Source organism: Bubalus kerabau, chromosome 9 (assembly GCF_029407905.1).
Source record: "Bubalus kerabau isolate K-KA32 ecotype Philippines breed swamp buffalo chromosome 9, PCC_UOA_SB_1v2, whole genome shotgun sequence".
NCBI lineage: Eukaryota > Metazoa > Chordata > Mammalia > Artiodactyla > Bovidae > Bubalus > Bubalus kerabau.
Window position 1 is genome coordinate 104,316,181 of NC_073632.1, and position 19,954 is coordinate 104,336,134.

Below are 19,954 nucleotides of genomic sequence, written 5' to 3' on the forward strand. Positions count from 1 at the left end.
CCTTAAATATGAGCTCGAGCGGAGAGCGCGCAAAACAAGCGCTCTATTCCCGGCCTCAAGAGTTTAGGCTTGGGAGCCTGAGTGGGACCCCGTAAGGGTTCTCCATGAGTCATTAGGGAAAACAACCATATCATCTGAATAGAAAACCGCCTTGCGCTGCCGTTTCCTCGCAGAGACCAACGTGTGTGTGTGTGTGTGTGTGCGCGCGCGCGCGTGCGTGCCCGACAATCGAGCCCAAGTGTTTCCTCGCAGAGACCAACGTGTGAGTGTGTGTGTGTGCGCGCGTGCGTGCGTGCCTGACAATCATCGAGCCCAAGTGTTTCCTCGCAGAGACCAACGTGTGTGTGTGTGTGTGTGTGTGTGTGTGTGTGTGTGCGTGTGCGTGTGCGTGTGCGTGTGCGTGTGCGTGTGCGTGTGCGTGTGCGCGTGCGCGTGCGCGTGCGCGTGCGCGTGCGTGCGTGCGTGCGTGCGTGCGTGCGTGCGTGCGTGCGTGCGTGCGTGCGTGCGTGCGTGCGTGCCCGACAATCATCGAGCCCAAGTAAGGTACCAAAACGCCTTGCGGGCCAGCGACGCGGGATGCTGCAGACAAGCGCGGCCCGGCTTAACGGACCGTGCCCAACCCCTCTCCTGGCTCACTGCGAGGTGGTTGGTTGGCTCCGGCGTCTCCGTGCGCCACAGCGTATGCGCTGATTGGAGGAACGGAGATGACGGATTGCACTCTCCGCCACTCAGCTTCAGAGGCTTGTTAGCGCGGCGATCTGGGCCTCTATGACCTTACGTCATTCGAAGGCTTTTCCTGAGTAAGTATGGCTGCCGCTGGCGGCTCTTTGGGACGCCTTTGAGGAGAGGAGGGCGAGGTCTATCCGAGGCTTTGGCTGCGATTCTCCTCAGCGATGGCGCTTCGGTCGCGGTTCTGGGAGTTGTTGCCGGTTTGCAGAAACCCTGGTAATTCGTCTTACCACTTCTCTCAGGTTACACCCCAAGGTCTGCACTGCAAATGGTCGTTGTATATGCAGCATGCGTTATGCATGCTCAGTCGAGTCCAACTCTGTCGACCCCATGGACTGTAGCCACCCAGGCTCCTCTATCCATGGAATTCTCCAGGCAAGAGTACTGGAGTGGGTTGCCATTCCTTTCTCGAGGGGAATCTTCCCCACCCTGGATCGAACCTGCCTCTCTGGCGTCTCCTGCCCGGGCAGGCGGATTCTTTAGGCACCTGGGAAGCCTTCATTTCCCACGGAAAAGTAAAGGAGCTAACGGTAGCGTGGTGACGACAGTAGTAGAAATTTAAGGACCAGGTTCTGTGGTGACGACACCCCGTTACCGAACATATCTCTTGTACCTCTTCCAGGGCGCGAGGCCTGAAGGGGGGAAGATGGGCACAAGTTACATCATGTTGCTGATTTGTCCGTATTCGTCATTCTCTTAAGATCCATGTGGTGGGTTTTGTTCTTTAGGGTGTCGCGTGGCAGCGTTCTCGACCAGTGCTAAGCCAGCGGTGAAGCCTGAGGCGGACCCCGTGGGAAATGAAGCCGTTGCCCCAGAGTTCACCAACCGGAACCCCCGGAATCTGGAGCTCTTAGCTGTGGCCAGAAAAGAGCGGGGTTGGGGGACCGTGTGGCCCTCCCGTGAGTTCTGGCACAGGTAATTAAGTTGCTCCGTGTTGACCACACAGCCCTGCACGGCAGTTCGTTTAAGGAGCGTGCCAGGTAACTGCTGGCGATTCTCCTCTCAGACTTGTGCTGGGTCTAGGAGGGGAAGAGGGAGGCAAACGGTAAATAAATAGGTGTCATGGAAAAAATGTAAAGGATAGGAGACTGGTTGCCTACCCAAACTCTCCGAAAATAGAATAAAAGCCAAACTGTCTGCCAAGAAGAGGGTTCCTAATAGAGGAAAACAGCTAGGGTGGGAATGAGCTAGGTGTGTTTGAGGAACCAAAAGGCTTGTGTACCTAGAGCTCTGGGCCAGGAGGTGAATGGAGAGGTAGGTAGGATACACGTCATTAGCTTTGTAAATCAAGGAAGCGCTGGGGGCTTTATTTTTATTGTAGTGGGAAACTGATGGGATTTCTTTAGTTTAAGCCTGAATGGAAGATCATTCTGGTTCCTTTGAGGAGAACAGATTTTTAAGGGGGCAGTGGTAAAGGCAGGAGAGCAGTTAGGGGTTTATTCTTTGTTATAAAGATGGCGAATTATTGAATACTTTCTATTTGCCAGGAACCTGATGCTAGGCATTTTATATACATTTTCTCATTTATTCCTTAAAAGTACTTTTTGAGGCAAGTGCAGTAAATTCCCCCATTTTATAGAGCAGGGGAATTGAGGCTTAGGGAAGGAAACAGGAGGGTTCAAAGAAAGGTGGCAGGGCAGTTCATATTCAAATAATCTGACTCTTAAGTCTAGAATTTTTTTTGAAACACTCGAACTATTATTTTCTGTTAATATTTGGATATTTAAATAATTGGAGACCTACCTCCCCCTTCCCCGCATTTGTCCTGTTCACAGTACTACCAGTAGAAAATTGGAAGTGACCTTGGAGATAATGAGTCCCACTCTTTTATTGCACAGATGGTTTAAGACAAGGATCAGCAGACTTTTGCTCCTGGGCCAAAGCTGGCTGGGTAGCTAAATATTTTTACATTTTTGAAAGGTTCAAATAAAATGCAAAGAATATTTTGTGACATGAAAACTGTAAAATTCAAATTTCTTTATCCACAAAGAAAGTTTTATTGGCACACAGCCACCACCCATTTTCACCTGGCTGTTCTGGTATTACTGTGGCTGAGTTGAATAGTTGACCTATATTGTAACCTGAAAACCAGGTTCGCCTCTTGGTGGGTGTCAGGCCAGAAGGCACAACCAAGATCAGGAGAGGGAGGGGTTTATTACTTGCAGCAAGTAAAGAGAACACTGGGTGTCTTCCTCAAAGCAGTGTTTCCCCAAACAGCATAACTGGGGAAGTTTTAAGTTAAGGTTACACACATATTCATGAAGGGGCTTGAGCAGAGGAGCACTCAGTATAGAATCAGGGCCAAGGTCTACAGAGTGCTAGCTTTAGTTTGTTGAAGTCACAGGGTCAGCATCGTCATTTCCTTCCTCCACCTGAGTGCAGAAATCAAAGGTGGTATCAGATTGTTCTCTATGTCCCTTGAGGAGGAATCAGGACTCTCTTTTATTCTTTTGTTTCTTGATTGCTTTTCCTTTGTTCCTTCATTCCCTTACTTCCCTTAAGATCATTAATTACTGAGACCTGTTCAAGAGTAGTTACGGTGGCCAATCTTAGATCACAAAATGGCTTAGGTCAAAAATGGCTTCTCTTAGGTCGAGAAAGCCACGCCTGGTTCTCTTTCTCCAGGGACCCACTACCCTTTCTGCTTTCAATCTGATCCCTTATAGAAAAAGTGTGTTGACCACTGGATTAAGAGTTTGTGATTTTTTACTAAGACTAACAGCAAAACCAGGAGTAGAACCCATATTTCTAAATCTAGTGCTTTTTATGCTGTTTCATACTAAGAACCTTACTATAGTCTAATTTCAGCATTTTCTTTTTTTTTTCCCCAGCGTTTTCTTTATCGTGAACTTAATTTCTAAATGTGTAATGTATGCAAATGTTATAAAATCCAAAAAGGAATAGTTTCTCATGTACCCTTCTATAGCTAGTCTGTGCACATAAGTATAAACTTGTATTTTTTTTTTTTAAATATAAATCTTACCTTATATGTTGTTCTGCATTTCCCCACCCATTCCTTCACCACTACCCCCACCTCTACCACAGAATACGTCTTGGAAGTATTTTGTGTTGGTTTGGAACATTGGCTCTGGAGCCAGTCTCCTGGACTTAAATCCTGCCTATGACCATTTCTTACCATTAGTTGTAATATTGCTAAAGTTATTTAACCTTTCTGTGTTGGTTTCTGCAGCCCAAAAGGAAAGAAAGGATAATGGGATTAGTTTGAGACATGAGCTATATACCTGTAAACAATTAGGACTCCCTGGTACAGTCAGTGTTCAATAAATGCTTGCAGCAGCAGTAGCAGCATAAAGTGCTACTTTGTTCTTAACTGTGTAAAATAACTATTTAAAGTTAATGTAAAATACCATTGCGTGACTGTTTTAATTCATTGATTCTGGATTGATGATTATCTTCTATTATTTCAACCAGTGTTGCAATTAATTGTCTCATGCATGCAGTTTAGCACTGAGATTGGGCATATATTCATGGGTTTTAAGAGTCATTAATAGTTTCCTTCTCTGTGAACAGTCTGTCCAAATCCTTTGCCTAGTAGGTTACTGGTCATTTTCTTATTGATTATAGGAGGCTTTTTATATATTATGGAAATTAGCCCTTTGAACAATATATGATTTTAAAATATTTTTTGTTTCTTTGTTTGCCTGCTGACTTTACTGTTTTTTTTTGTTGTTTGTTTTTCTTAGCATGCATAAAACTTTGTCACTTTTTTCTTTTTTATAAAAGCCATATGATATAGTTTGATGTTATGTTAACTAGCTTGATATAGTTAAATAGGCTTATCTTACTTTGAGATTGTTTAAAAATATGTTGTCTTCTAGTACTCACATGACTTCTGTTTTTATATTTAAATGTTTGAGCCATCTTACATTTATTTTGGAAAATACAGAGTAAGTATATCTTTTTTTTTTTTTTTTTTAAGAGTAAGTATATATTTATCTGGTGAAGAGTCAGCAAGTTAGCTCTGCCTCCTCAGTTCCTTTTTTGAAGTAGATACTGTGTAAATCTCAGCTCTAAAGAAATGCCAACTTTCTTCTGGATATTTGAGGCTAAGTAGAAATGTTTGGTTTACTATTGAGGATATCCTCATAAAGGCAGAGGGAAAACAACTCTCCCAAGTAAAAACCAGGTTGAGTATGTTGACATAAATGAACCAGACATTGCATTCTTGAGAAGTACTTTTGCACTTATTCACCTGAAATCATTTGTCTTTAGAATTCTTCTATGATTTTTGTCCTCCTCTCTCCTTGTGTAGGTTGCGAGTTATAAGGAGCCAGCATCATATAGAAGCGCTTGTTGAGCATCGCAACGGCCAGGTTGTGGTGTCGGCCTCCACTCGTGAATGGGCCATTAAGAAGCACCTTTATAGCACCAAAAATGTGGTGGCTTGTGAGAGTGTAGGACGGGTGCTGGCACAGCGGTGCTTGGAAGCAGGAATCAACTTCATGGTCTACCAACCCACGCCTTGGGAGGCAGCATCAGACTCGGTATTTTTGTTCTCACTACTTAGGAGGTGTCGTGTTAATTCTTGACATTAGATACTTAGATAATAGTAGTTTGTTTATAAAGTTCTTTCCAAGTGTCTGAGCCTGGGTTGAGTGTCCTGATGCGTGGTACCTCACTTCAGCTTCACAGCAGCCTTAGCATCAGGACTTATGGTCTCTCTTCTGTAAGTTAGCTGAGGTTGGCTGACTGGCTCAGTGTGGTGCTGGGCAGGGTTCAAACCCATGCGACCAATTCTGTAGCTGTAATGTTGACTTCTCTGCCATTCATATAGTATCATCTTGTCCACAGAATATTTTCAAATACTGCTAATCCTTAACATCTCTACACCTTCTTTTATCTGTGTCATTATTAAGATCACTTTCTAAAAAAAAAACAGTGTAGGCTGGGAAGTTAGCAAGGAGCAGATCGGTGGTTTATTTCTCTTCCTCTTAAGAAGTGAGCTATTTATGGTCAGCTTGTTCTGTCGCTGAGTCAGCTTGTAGTGTTAACTTCATCTTTTACTTCTTTCTTGATCTTCAAAACCAGATGAAACAACTACAGATTGGCATGATAGAGGGTGGTGTGGTGCTGCAGGAGCCTCGGAGAATCTATGAATGAAGCAGAAGCATTGTTTGGAACTTGTAAATGAAAGCTGTCAGCTCTTCATTCATCAGAAAAGCGCCTCTGGAAGAACTGCCAGCTTGGACGTTTTATACAAAAATCTAACAGCAGGATGTTATTAGTTAAGGTTGTCTCCTTCTCCCCTTCAGTATGTTTGTCTTAAATCCAGGGCTGAATTCTTCGCTCTTGGACGTGAGAGAAGTATCTGAGAAAAATTGTTGCCAATTGTAATTAACTTCTGAAGGACAAAGTAAATTGTTGTTTATAAGTTAAAGAATAAAGGTATATTATTAACTCTTGTTTTTTAGTTATATGGCATTTTCTCCCAACTATGAACTCTCTGTGGCAAGGATACACATTAAAGGTTTGTGCACTTGTCACCGTGGCTAGGTCATAGCAGGTGGTCTCAGTAAATGAGAGCTATTGCTGCTCAGGTGTGGAGGCTTTTTTTTTAAATAGGAGATGTCAGTATCATGGACTAGAACTGGACAGGCTCCTCTCTCCGTGGAATTTCCCAAGCAAGATAAGTAATGCGAAGATAAGAGCAAATCCTAACCTTATTGGGCTCCTGGATCCTAACAGAACCAGATTTGAAGAAAGAATGCAGTGAGAAAAGGAAAAAAGGTGTCTGTACCATCTAGGAAGCTGTTGGGAGATGGAGCCTGAAGTGCATTCGGGTTAATTTAAAGTTGAGGTAGGGTAGATGGGAATCATGGCAGGTCTCAAAGTCAGAGTAAGGTGTTAACTGATCTTGGCTATTTAAGAAATGTGAGGAAGAGCCAGTAAGCACAGTGGCTTCTAGCATATTCCCCCCACATTTTAAATATGTACTCCAATTTTCTGTATATAGAAGTGAAATAATATTGCTATCATAAATCTGAGTATTCAGGGTATTATTTTAAAAGGAAAACGTATGCAATCAACGTTTTTTAAAAGTTTGATTCATTCTGAGAGGCTTTCAGAATGCAATGCTTAGTTTTCCTTTTGATCTGTAGCTATTACAGTAAAGACATTTATAGGTATGTATTAATAGTTCTGGGCTTCCCTGGTGGTTCAGATGGTAAAGAATCGGCCTGCAATGCAGGAGATCTGGGTTTGAACCCTGGGTTGGGAAGATCCCCCTGGAGAAGGGAATGGCCACCCACTCCAGTATTCTTGCCTGGAGATTCCCATGGACAGAGGAGCCTAGCAGGGTCCATGGAGTCACAGAGGCAGGCACGACTGTGTCTAACACCACCAACATGATAGTTTTAATATTTTCTTCTCTCATCTTAAAGACCACAGTTCCAAAAGGCTGTCAAACGAGTCTAGAATTCAAGGGAGGACACAAGACCATGGACTGGGGTAGTGTGGCTTTGGAAATTGACAAAAACAGGGTTCACCTGTAAGTGGTAGTGGTTCAGTTGCTTAGCGGAGTCTGACTGCGACCCCATGGACTAGAACTGGACAGGCTCCTCTGTCCGTGGAATTTCCCAAGCAAGAATATTGGAATGCGTTGTGATTTCCTTCTCCAGGGGATCTTGGGCACCTAGAGATCAAACCCACCTCTCCCTCACTGACAGGTGGATTCTTGACCACTGCACCACCTGGTGGGGATTTTTTTCTAGGAGGCATAGGATCTAGATCATCTGAGTATCAAGAATTCCTTCAGTTTGGGCAGTTTTTGAGACTTGGTATAGCAAGTTTGATAAATGGTGTTACAAAGGCAACAGCAATGCCAAGTAGGGAGAAGGGGACCGGGGAGGAGAGGAGGGTACGGGATGTATGTTAACAGTGATGGCCAAGGTGGCAAGAAGTGATTTAAAAACCAGAGGCGATGCGGGCCCCCTATCACCGCACCATGGCTGCAGTACCTGCTTTATTTGCAGTTCCTTCCGGCTGTGTTTACTGGTCTGTTTTTACTCTTTCGGCCACTACTTTGTCCTACCATTGCCTCTTAATATTCCAGGTCTACATAAATGACATTCTCCCCTTATAGGGATTGCAAAGGAATTGTTGCGGAGCGTAAACGACCTTTGATTGCTAGGGCGGGGGTCTAAGCGATCCTTAACCCTGGGGGATCAAATAAATACAAGATGAAACACCTGTGGGCAGGCAGATGGCCCTGCCGCCTGCTGCGCGGCCGGGACTGGTGGGCGCGCGCGGGGGCTGTGCGTTTCTTCACTCCCCCACCCGCTCTCCGCGAGCCCTTTAAGGCGCCGGCGCGGCGCTTGCGTGTAAGTGCGAGGCGACGCGTGGCCGCACTCACTGGGCGCAGTCCGCCGAGCTGCTGCGTGGCCATGGACATAGGCGCCGATGAGTTTGAGCAGAGCCTCCCTCTGCTGCAGGAGCTCGTCCTGGGTGCGGACTTCGTGGGTAAGGCCCCGGGATCCCAGGCTTTGGCGCCGGAGCTGGCTGGCCGGCTCGCCTGGGGAGGGTATGGTTCTCGGGCGGCACCGGGCGGGAGAGGTGAGGCCCAGCCGGGTGGTCTCCAGGCCGCAGGAGACTCAAGCAGGGCCCCTCGGAAGGACAGTGGGACTCCTCAAGTTTGGGCAGTGGGATGTTGGTCAGCAGTTCCATTCGTAGCCCCCGTGTAGTCTAGGTGGATTGGGGTGGCCTGGCGTCCTCGCTTTGGCTCCCTGTTTTCCTTTCTCGACCTCACCTGGCTTCTCGAGGGCTAAGAAGGTGAGCCAATGCTTTTGCCACCTGCAGCGTTTATAGCATGAAGAGACTTGCGATGGTCTGTGCCTGGGGACTCTTTTTTTTTTTTGCCTTCCCTGCAGGTCTGGACATAGAGTTCACGGGCCTTCGTTCTAACCTGTCGGGGCCCCAGCAGATCAGGTAAAGCTAAAGCTGCCTTAGAGCTGGGCTGGAAAGCCTCTTCTGTGCCCTGGTTGGCCAGCGTTACTTAGTAGCAGGCACCCTGTTGGCAGCAGCTGGGCAGGACAGCTTTTTGTGGGGGAGGTTTGCGGACCTGGCTGGCTTTCCACAAAAGGCAGGTTCCCTAGTTGTTGTAACAAGGAAAGCGCTGCCCTGGTTGAGAGCTGCTAACCCAGCGTGGAGGCTGCTGCCTTGATAGCATCTCCTTGCCTCTGGACCGAGACGTCTGTTTTTCTCACAGTCTGTTTGACTTGCCATCAGAGTGGTATCTAAAGACCCGTCAGAGTGTTCAGCAGTTCACCATCTGTCAGATCGGTGAGTTTAACCTTCAGCTGTTTGTTATGAGTTATTGAAAAAAAAACTTTTTTTTATTGTCTCTGTGTTTCCTACTGGTAAAACCTCTTTGGCGCCGTTCTGAGACACTGGCTGTCATTTTGCACGCTCGTTTGGTTTTTGGCCATGTCTTGCCTGAGAGACCTAACTCTTTAGAATAAGCAGAAACTTGATTTCCATGCTGGAATCAACATTAAGGCACTTGGACCATCTTCCAGGGGAAAGTGTATGTTTTCTTTAAACAAAAATCATACATAGCAAGATCATACTATAAATATGTTGTTCTGCATCTCCCCCCCCACCCCCCGCCCCGCAAATAGAGCTTTTTCTGTACCAGCTTATACAGATTTCCGGTTCAGTTTAATTTTTTTTTTTTAATTGGAGGAAATTAATTTAAATATTGCATTGGTGTCTGCCATACATCACCATGAATCAGCCATAGGTATACAAATGTCCCCTCCATCTTAAATCTCCCACCCCATCCCTCTAGGTTTTCACGGAGCACCTGATTTCAGCTCCCTGTATCATGCAGCAAATTTCCACTGGCTCTCTACTTTACATGTGGTAATTTATTTGGCACTCCTAACTCTGTGTATCGTTTGGCTCTATCTCCTAATGATGAATGCTTTGGTTGCCATTTGTATGTGATGAAACAAGGTTGCATTGACTGTCTTAGCTCTTATGTATTACTGTGCACTCCTGAGTGTATGTGTTTGGTGTACTTGTAAAGGACCAAAGTAAATATTTTAGGTTTTGTGGGTCATATGGTCTACATATGAAGTTACAACAACTCAGTGCTGCCTTTGTTAATGAGGAATCAGCTGTAGTTAATACATAAATGAATGAGCATGGCTGTATTTCAGTAAAACTTTGTTTAAAAAAAAACAGGTCCTGAGATATTTTACTGATTGTTGCTTTTCCTGTGAATGAGTAACACCTGTGTGTGTTTGCTGTCTGGCTGCTGTTTTCTTATTTATTTGTCCTTTGCTGTTTTCTTATTTATTTTTGGATGCTGGATCTTCATTGTGCGGGAGGGCTTTCTCTAGTTGCAGTGCCCTGGGCTGCTCTTTGTGCATCCTTTGGAGCATAGGATGCTCTTGTTGCAGAGCACGGGCTTTTAGTTGCCCGAGGCATGTGGAATCTTCCAAGACCAGGGACCAAACCCACGACCCCTGCATCAGCCTGCAGTTTCTTATCCACTGTATCATGAGGGAAGTCCTGCTGTTTTTCTGTTGTGATTGTGTTTCTTAATTGTGAGACCTCTTTGAAAGTATGGGAAACAGCACTTGAATACGTTCGTATTGTTTCCCCCTTCTTCAAAGTCTTTTACTTTTGATCTTTTTAACAACACAAACATTTAAAAATTGTTCAAATGCATAAATCTTCATAGATTTTAGTGTTTCTTCTTGTTTTAAAACTATAAAAGTGTCTTGTAGAGCAACTATACTGCAATAAAAATTAATAAACTAAAAACTAATAAAACTGTAAGTGTCAGTATTCTGTGTTTGAACAGCCATTTACAGTTATTTCAGGAATTTGTGTGAATTACAGTTTGATGGTTCTCATGTTTTGACTCTTTCCCTTCCTCCCTTCATTCCTTTCTTCCTTCCTTTGTTTCTTTTTTAGAAGTTATCCTAAAGCCTATGTAGTAACTTTGGGTGTAAAGAACTGACTCTTGATTTGATACTCAGAGAGGCAAGAACCCCATAACAGTGCTAGAGGGGATATGTGCAGAACGTGTTTGAGTTAGCTTCCAGTAGCTTTCCTCTTGGCATTCATTCTGTCCACCATCACTCTTCTAGGATTGTCTGTGTTCTCCAGTATTGAAGGCGAGTCGAACAAGTATGTATAAAGACCTTTGGCGAAACACCTGGCTCTCACCTGTTTCTCTTCTCCACCTGCTCCCCCTTCAAATTCTGCTTCAGGCTCTGGCCCCCTTTGGCCCTGGATGCCCCATGGTCTCCCTGTTCCCAGGCCCGCCACCCCACCTCCCCTGCAGATGCCGGCTTGTCCTTCAAGTCTCTCAAAGCAGCACCATCCCTGGGGGCCTCTCCCAGCACCCCCGGACCTTCGGTGCCCCTTGCCATGCGTCCTTCACGCCCGTGTGTTTCTTCAGGATTGCAGTCAGCAGTGTTACAAGGAGGGTGACGCAGCTCCCAGGCCCAGCGGCCAGGAAGGATGTGAATGGCAGCCCCCCTCTCGGGGGGGTCAGACTGTGTGCCTTTTTTCACTGGCCCCCAGCACCAGTCATAGTACTTGAAACACAGCTGGCATTCAAATACAGCGAACCCTTGAATAACGCAGGGTTTGAACTGCCTGAGTCCACTTATACTCACTAAATACACACTGTGGTACTGTATGATCCACGGTGGAGTCTGTGGGTGCAGAGGGCCTGTGGCTAGATTTCTGGCTGTAAGAACGGCTGGTGCCCCTGACCACCATGTTGTTCAGGGGTCAGCTGGACTTCTCAAGGGGAAGGAGGAGCCCACTCGGAAGCCTGCTCCATGAGCCAGAATTTTAAGTGTTTTCTGTCTTTTTCTCCTTCTGTTTTTGTTTCTAGGTATGTAGCTCATTCATGTAACTTCTTCCTCTTCCCTACGACATTTGGGGTTTTGGACTCAGAGTTCTCTTTCCAGGCTTCCAGTGTTCAGTTTTTGAACCAGTATGGCTTCGACTATAACAAGGTATGGCCTGGGAGGAGGGGGCCCAGAGGGTTGAGGGGCCGGGTGTCCACCTGGTCCAAGTCTGCTTCCTGTCGCCCTTCTGACTTGTCCACGAACAAGCGGACGACAAAGGTTTCTTTCTCTGCTGTCATACAGATGATGCCACTGACTCGTTTCCTGGTCTCTCCCTGTCTTTAGTTTCTCAAAAATGGGATCCCCTATATGAACGAAGAACAGGAGAAGAAAATTAAGCACAACATCCTGACTGGGAACTGGAAAGTTCGCAGGTAAAGCCCGCTTCTCCGGGTGCTCTGTAGGTTGCTTTGTTGCTGGTGTGTTTCTGGCTTTGCTGGACGTGGTAACCTCACACCATCCCCTTAAGCTGGGCTCAGCCACACATGACAGCCCGGAGTGCTGGTATGCCGTTCCTATGCCTGAGATCAGAAACCTCTCACTGCATAGCGTGGGATGAAGGGGCAAAAGAACTGACTCTTAACTTGGTCCTCAAAGAGGCAGGAACTCCATTCCAGTGCTAGAGGGGGAAAATGGCTCTGTGGGACTTCCTGTGAGAGCCTTAGGGATTTTTCAAGGCAAGTCACAAGTAACCTTGACCATGTGGCCCTGTAGCTCAGCTTGGGCACGTTGCCCCGTGAGTTTGATCTGCTGTGTTCCCTGAAGGCAGGGTCTCTGCCTTGTCTCTTTGGCCTCCAGTGCCTGTTGTTGTATGTTAACCTGGTCGTGCTGTGGGGCTTGGGCCAGGCCTGCTCAGTGGCCTTGTGTGCTGGAAGTAGCCGGCCACCTGGGCCCAGGTCTGCTGAGCATTGTGTGGTTCTGAACCAATCCTTTAAGCTCCTTGGGCTTTCGATTCTTTGCCTTTATCGGTGAGAGGGTTAAATTAGACAGCTTTTAATTCTGGAGTGTTATGATTGTCTGGTCCAAATCATTATGTAACGTTGGAACTTTATCCTTGGTTTTATATAAAAATACTGCTTTGGAAGGGAAAAGCAACTTGAATTTTTAATCTTCTGTTATGTTCAAATGTTCGAGAAAAGGCTTTCCTTTTCTCCATGTGACACAGTGTTCTTGTATTTCTAACGCAGGAGAAGATGTACTTACCAAAGTTCCTTTCTTTTCCGTTCTTCACCAGATGGTGCTTTTCCACCTCTGAGAGGGGGTACTGAGGAGACAGACCCGATAGGGTCCCTTAGTGTTGGCTGTCTCCCAGCCCCTTCCCCCGACAGCCCGGTCAGCGGGAGGGGGGCGTGCCCCTGTGGGCAGACCCGAGGGTGGAGGCCAGGTGTTTGGTTTCCTCTTGCGACACAAGACTCGGAAAAGAAATGGTCTTTCTGGGGTCCGTTTTCTTGCCAGGATCACAGGGTGAAAACGGGCGCCTTCAGGATCCCCACCTGCATTAGTGTTGTCTCATGTGCCCATTTTCAGCTCTCTGGACAAAGACCAGATCAAGGTGGTGATTGACGAGGTGACGCGCTGGCTGGACCTGGCGGAGGAAGGGGACTGGATGACCCTCCCTGGTATTGCTGGTAGGCAGGGGGCGGCCCCCCGACCTGGGAGCTGGGAGCGGGCACTGTCACCTGTGGGGAGCATCCCTTCTCCTCCGGTGGACCCTGGGCGTCGGCTCAGCAGACACATGGTCCCTGTGATTAGATGCAGCTCTGACCTTGGGTGGGAGGTTGGAGGGCTGTCCACCTGTTCTGAATTTTAAGGTTGAGGAAGTCAGGTTCCGCTCAGCACCATCCTTTTCATCCCAATCCTTAGTGCCCCCTGGACTCTTCCTTTATTTATTTCCGTTAATCTCTGAATGTTTCCCCCACAGTTCAGTGTGGGGTTGCTGCCCTACATTAGCAGTTCTCAGCCTTGGTCGTTGGACCCCAGGGGTTGTTGAGACCCTTTCCACGGGGTTCACGAGGTCAGAACGGCCCTGAAAACATGGCCTGGCTGCTGCTTGCCGCCGTCCTTGTGCCATCTGCACTGGCGGTCCCGCAGCCCCTGTGAGTGATGCCCTGGCGCCTGCGCACAGCTGGGCGTGGGAGCATCTGGCCACACAGCACTCATGTTCTTTGTTGCCACTTCCAGTTTAAAAAAAATTCTGACTTAAGAACCTTGTGAGTGAAATAATAGTTCTTAGTTTTATTAAATTTCAACATTTCATTGCTCATCTTTTACAATGTTTTGTGCATCAATAGAAGTATGGAAGAAATAAATGTGCGTGAAATATGGCTGCTGCTTCCTGCAGTACAGTGGTTACCTCAAGGAAAAGCACTTGGGCTGGATTTGTGTTGAGAGCTGAGTTAGCTGCCTTCTATTTTTTTTTTTAATTTTTTTTTTTAAGGAAAGTAATTTTTTTTTCTTGGCCATGCTGCAAGGCTTGTGGGATCTTAGTCACCTGAGCAGGAATTGAACCTTAGCCCTTTGGCAGTGAAAGCAAGGAACCCTAAACACTGGACTGCCAGGGAATTCCCCAGAGGAATATAATTTTCACTTGAAGGAACTGACTGGTTGTTTTGATGTGGGTATTTTCAGTCACCTTCTCAAGTGACAAAAGTAAGCCTTGTCTTCAGGGAGACTAACCCCTAGTGTTTAGTAGAGATGAAATTTGAGCTTTCAGTCAGAAACTGAAATTTGAGAAGACTTCATCTCTCACGGTTAGCTCGACAGCTTTATGAGACCTTTCTGATGAGATCAGTGGCCACATGTACAAGTGTGTCTTGATGGCATCGTATGATATGTGAGCATTTGGAAGGTGGTGTGTATAACTCAGGAAACCAGCGTTCTCCAGATAACCAGTGCGTGGTGTCACACAATCATAGGCAAAAGTGTAATGGGTTTATTGTTTTTCAAACCTTACAGTTTTTAGTTTCGTATGTATGGTTTTAATTTCTGACATGGTGGACATAAGACCTGTAACCCACACACACAAAGACTCTTTGGGGTCTTCCGTTTGAGAGTGGCCCTGAGATCAGAGACTCAGAGAAAGCTGCCCTGGTTCATGCCAGGCCACCCCTGTCACTTGGCCTGGGGACAGCGAAGAGCTGTCTTCCCACGTGCTCCCTCCATCTCTCTCCTGCTGCTGCCTGCGACGCCTCTCCTGAGGGGAGGGTGAGCTGCCCTGCCAGCATCTCTGGTGGTTCTGTGCAAGCCTTGTTTCCTTGCTGCAGGCTTCCAGGCCTTCGAGGTCCAGCTCGTACTGAGGAAGGCCCTCCCTGACATCTGGACGGTGCTGAGAGACCAAGGGGTGAGTTCCCACCTGGAGGGGCCAACCCCCATCATTTCTGTCTCATTTGGCCAAATCTGGCCTCTGTGAAAGGCTTCTTCCCCCCACTCCTTCCCGTTTGACATGAAGGACCACTTCTTTGGCCCCATCCCGGGATACTCCATGCTAAGTCCCTTCAGTCATGTCCGACTCTTCGCGACCACATGGACTGTAGGCCAGGCTCCTCTGTCCTTGGGATTCTCCAGGCAGGAATACTGGAGTGGGTTGCCATTTCCTCCTCCAGGGGATTTTCCCGACCCATGGAAAATGGGGATGGAACCTGTGTCTCTTACATCTCCTGCATTGGCAGGCGAGTTCTTTACCACCAGCGCCACCTGGGAACCCCATAGAGGCCTTGGGGCGTCTGCCTGGTGGCTCAGTGGTAAAGGGTCCACCTGCCATCGCAGGAGACATGGGTTTGATTCCTGGTCCAGCAAGATCCCACATGCCGTGGTAGAGCCTAAACCCGTCCACCAGCGGTGGAGCCTGGGAGCATTCCCAGGATGCGGGAGCTTGTCTCCCCCTCTTGCGCTCAGGTGATTGTGAAGAAGGTGAGTACTCAGCACCGCTGGTATCTTGAGACCACCTCCTGTGATCGAGAGAGCTGCTGGAAGGAGAAGATCCTTCTCTCTGCAAGGGGCTTTTCTGTGTTTTTCCAGATGCTGGTGAAAGCCCGGAAGGTAGGGAGAGAATTCTCTTTCCTTGGTCTTTTTGCAGTGTTTTGTATCCGACTGTAGAGACAAATGAGTCCTTCAACAGTAAACTCAGATTCCTTAAAATGAGTGGTTTCTTTTTGTTAACTAACTTTGTGGATCTAACCTTGTTTTACAAAGTCATGATAGACTAATTCGGGGAAAGACTGTCCCTGTGAAATATTACCATTCCCTTGCTCCTTTCGTGCACACAGGCATTTCAATACAAATTGACCTAAAACTGCTTGGGGACCGTGTGTGTCTGCTTCACAGCTTAGATCCCAGTGTGGCTGGGGCCTCAAGTCCCACTGACCCACTGGTTTGCCTTTCTAGCATTTAAGCAGTCAGGCTGCCTTTCATGGGAGTGGATTGCGTGTGGAGATGGAATTACCATGTCATCAGAATGCAGTGGGTTCTAAAGCTACACCCTTTGGCAGAGACAGCATTTAGTCTACAGCGTTTGTTTTATTTTTAAAATGTCATTTCTCTCACCTGTCGATTTCCTCCAAGTAGCCCTTAGTGGGACATAACATGATGATGGATCTGCTGCATCTCCATGAGAAGTTCTTCAGACCTCTCCCAGGTAGGGCAGACCCGTCCTTCTCCTTCCTCTGACCTCAGCTTGCCATCGGGCAGAGGGGTGGGCCCGGCTTTGTGCTCCTGAGGCAGCCCCTACAGGCATCGGGTTTCCAGAGAGGTCTGGCGCATCTGTGCCTGTTACTGTTTTCCTGGAACTAGGTGACTTTCTCGGAGAAGGCAATGTTGACCCACTCCAGTACTCTTGCCTGGAAAATCCCATGGACGGAGGAGCCTGGTAGGCTGCAGTCCATGGGGTCGCTGAGTCGGACACGACTGAGTGACTTCACTTTCACTTTTCACTTTCATGCACTGGAGAAGGAAATGGCAACCCACTCCAGTGTTCTTGCCTGGAGAATCCCAGGGACGGGGGAGCCTGGTGGGCTGCCATCTGTGGGATCGCACAGAGTTGGACACAACTGAAGCAACTTAGCAGCAGCAGCAGGTGACTTGCTCAGGGAGAAAAACTTATATTTGATTGATACTCCCCCCCCCCTCCCCCGCATTACAGAAGTTGTTCAGTCTCACTGTAAAACTTAGTGAAATCAGAGATGTGCAGGAGAAACAAACTTACCTTTAATCACGGCTGTGATTCTAACACTTTTTGCTTTTTCTTCTGTTTTGACTTTTCCATGGGCTTCCCAGGTGTCGCATTGGTAAAGTGCCTGCCAGCCAATGCAGGAAATGTAAGAGACCTGGGTTTCATCCCTGGGTTGGGAAGATCCCCTGGAGGAGGAAATGGCAACCCACTCCAGTATTCTTGCCTAGAGAATGCCATTGACAGAGGACCCTGGTGGGCTGTAGTCCATAGGGTCACAAAGAGTCAGTTGCACACACACATAATCTTAATTTGCTTTTTCCTTTGTTTTGGCTTTTACATATTTGACCACACGATGTATTTTATTCCGTTTGGCTTTTTTTCCACTTACCCAAAGCATTTATTTATGTCCTTAACCTGAAATCATTTCAGTGGCCATACGGTACTAATGACTGTCCCGGTCTTTTCCATGATGGATGCTGTTGGACACACTGCAGTGTGATGGAGTGTTAACAGCATGCATTCAAGAGTCATGCTTGAATCCTCATTCCATCCCTTGTTACACATGATCCTGAGCAAGTTACTTTAATGTAGCTGTTCTGTTTCCTTGTCTGTAAAATGGGGATGATCATAGTATCAGAATTGGGGATTAAATGAACTAACACTGCTCAGAGAACACTGTTCTGCTGTTCAGTCGCTCAGTCGTATCCCACTCTCTGCACCTCCATGGCCTGTGGCACACCAGGCTTGCCTGTCCTCCACTGTCTCCCAGAGTTTGCTCAAGCTCATGTCCGTTGAGTCGATGATGCCATCCAACCGTCTCATCCTCTGTCACCCCCTTCTCCCGCCCTCAGTCTTTCCCAGCATCAAGGTCTTTTCCAGTGAGTCGGCTTTTCGCATCAGGTGGCCAAGGCATTAGAAAACTCTAGCGTAGCTGGAAAGGGGTGAACAGTTTCCCTGAGATTTTTCTAGGAGATGAATTAATAAAACACCTCAGTTTGAGCATCTTGAGAGATTTGGGGAAGAATTAAGTGTCAAATAATCACTTCCCCCAAACTAAGCAGACAGGCAAACAAAGAAATTGCTGAAACAAAAGCTGTGGCAGAAAGGCCCCTGGAGGCGACCGGCTGGCCCCGTGGGGAGTGCTGTGCAGGTGCTGGGGGTGGTGAGTGGCCCAGGGCGGGGCAGGCGATCCTCTCACCTTGTGGGGGTCCAGAGCTAATGACCCAAACTGGGAGACCACTGAGCAGCATAAACTTTGTTTAGAAATGGTGGGAATACACACCAAAGGAAAAAATTGAAGATCTCTGCCATCAGGGAATAGGAAATGGGAGGTTAGTGAGGAGAGGGTGAGCAGAGAGATTTTGGTTTGTTGGTTTTGCAGTGAGCCTCTTTAAAAGGTATGCGGTATAATTTTGACAAATATGCAAATTAATAGGTGATTTTTATCAAGGCACTTACAATTTTTAACTTACTGGATTTTTCTCTGAACAGTTATTTACAGATTTCACATTTGCCTTTTCAGTAATATCTCTTTCTCCCTTTTACCATTGACTACAGCTTTGCAAACTGCATTAAGTAAGGTTGGTTATAGACAATAGTCTGAATTTAATGGAAAACTGTTCGAGTTCTGCTGTAACAAAGGGTAATGTCGGGTTGGTTGAAGATTCAGAAATCCTTAATGATGAGGAGCAAGGATGTTTTCAATTCCTGTTTTGTTTTATTTGCTTTACTAACCAGTGTTGGTGACAAGCTAGATTGGAGAATTTCTTCCCATTTTTACCAGTGAACTCACTTCTGACTACCTGGGTCTTTCCCTTCAGAAAGCTACGATGAATTTAAGCTGAATATCCACAACCTATTTCCTGTTCTCATTGACACCAAGAATGTGACAAAGGATATCTGGAAGGTAATTAAACTCCTTTGGGAAAGGAACACTTCATTAGTCCCAGAAACATTTAGCTTTCTCACTCTTTTCAGAAATTGTTTCGTGAACCCTTTTCTCATATTTTATAGCCAGTACTGGTTTTTTAATTTGACTACCTGTGAGTCATATTGGCTTATGTGTGATCTTTTTTTCTTTCTCTCATTCAAGTTCTCATGCTTTGACTTATTGCTGTCTAGTTCATGGGCTTATTTAGATGGGTCAACAGAACAACTTATTCTAGAGCTTGGTAGATACCTTGTGTGTGTTTCAATGTGCTTAAAAGTTGTCAGGGTTGGGGGGCAGGGACCCCGCTTGAAAAATTTTACAGAGCATTCAGGTCAAGGAATTTTAACCCAGATAACAAAATCACCTGAGAAGGTGAATACTGATACCTGGGCCACACCTTTAGCTCCTCTGGTGTGGAGGGGCTGGGAGCGGCATTTCTCCAGCTGACAGGTGACTTCTGTGGTGCGGCTGGGGTTGTGCACTGCCCATGGAGAAGAGAAGCACCCAGCTAGTTAAGATCCTGCTTAAAAGTTAAACTGAGTGTTCTAAATAAAGCCTTAAGCTGACGCCACAGAACTGGGACTGGGTTACTTGGTACGTCTTTGCCCAGGGACACACTGCTCGCACCTATATTTGCAGCTCTGATGGTGTGCTGTGATGCTGCCCTTCTCTACGTAGCTGAGTCGTAGGGCAAAGTGGGGAGGACGTGGGGGCTGATCTGAGGGAGTGAAGATAAGGTGAACTCTAGGACTTGGTGACCTGGCAAGTCCTTAGACTGCCCAGCGACCATATGAGTCCTTGGCCACAGTCTGATGCCATGGAGTCCTTAAACACTTGTCTTTGAGGGAAGATGGTATGAGTTGTTCGTGGCAGTGTTTGTTTTTTTTTTTACTGGAGGACAATTGCTTTACAATATTATGTTGGTATGTGCCATACATCAACATAAATCAGCCACAGGTATACATATGTCTCCTCCTCTTGAGTCTCCTTTCCACCTCTTACCCCATCTCACTCCTCTAGGTTGTCAGAGGGCACCGGGTTGAGCCCCCTGGGTCCACAGCAAATTCCCACTGGCTATCTGTTTTACATACGGTAATACATATGTTTCCACGCTACTCTCCCGATTTGTCGTACCCTCTCCTTCCCACACTGTGCACCAGCTGTTTTCTCAGTCTGCATCTCCTTTGCTGCGCTGCATATATGTTCATCAATACCATCCTTCTAGATTCCACATGT

General features: G+C 46.7%; 2 protein-coding genes across 7 annotated transcripts in view; both read left to right on the forward strand.

Annotated features, from left to right (window-relative positions):
• The window catches only part of PNLDC1 (PARN like ribonuclease domain containing exonuclease 1), a 247,762-nt gene that overhangs the window by 213,963 nt on the left and 13,845 nt on the right, over positions 1-19,954 (forward strand). For 3 of the 4 annotated variants that reach the window (XR_008698449.1, XM_055536131.1, XM_055536132.1), the window contains exons 2-12: positions 8,072-8,208; positions 8,616-8,673; positions 8,954-9,027; positions 10,848-10,887; positions 11,606-11,729; positions 11,907-11,995; positions 13,149-13,249; positions 14,885-14,961; positions 15,516-15,659; positions 16,185-16,254; positions 18,609-18,694. Coding sequence is in view for 3 of the 4 variants with exons in the window: in XM_055536131.1 (XP_055392106.1) it covers positions 8,133-8,208; positions 8,616-8,673; positions 8,954-9,027; positions 10,848-10,887; positions 11,606-11,729; positions 11,907-11,995; positions 13,149-13,249; positions 14,885-14,961; positions 15,516-15,659; positions 16,185-16,254; positions 18,609-18,694 (939 nt within the window). In the remaining variant the exon portion in view is untranslated. The remainder of the gene's footprint in view (positions 1-8,071; positions 8,209-8,615; positions 8,674-8,953; positions 9,028-10,847; positions 10,888-11,605; positions 11,730-11,906; positions 11,996-13,148; positions 13,250-14,884; positions 14,962-15,515; positions 15,660-16,184; positions 16,255-18,608; positions 18,695-19,954) is intronic. The other variant, XM_055536133.1, reaches the window with a different exon arrangement.
• MRPL18 (mitochondrial ribosomal protein L18) lies at positions 807-6,152 on the forward strand. 3 transcript variants are annotated; one of them, XM_055536139.1, is made up of 4 exons: positions 807-984; positions 1,458-1,644; positions 5,003-5,234; positions 5,779-6,152. In XM_055536139.1, the coding sequence occupies exons 1-4, from the start codon at positions 894-896 to the stop codon at positions 5,848-5,850; spliced, it is 582 nt and encodes a 193-aa protein (XP_055392114.1). In that variant the 5' UTR covers positions 807-893; the 3' UTR covers positions 5,851-6,152. The 3 variants fall into 3 exon arrangements, with proteins under 3 accessions (XP_055392114.1, XP_055392115.1, XP_055392116.1); XM_055536140.1 differs by having other exon boundaries at positions 807-945; XM_055536141.1 differs by having other exon boundaries at positions 807-945; positions 5,003-5,085.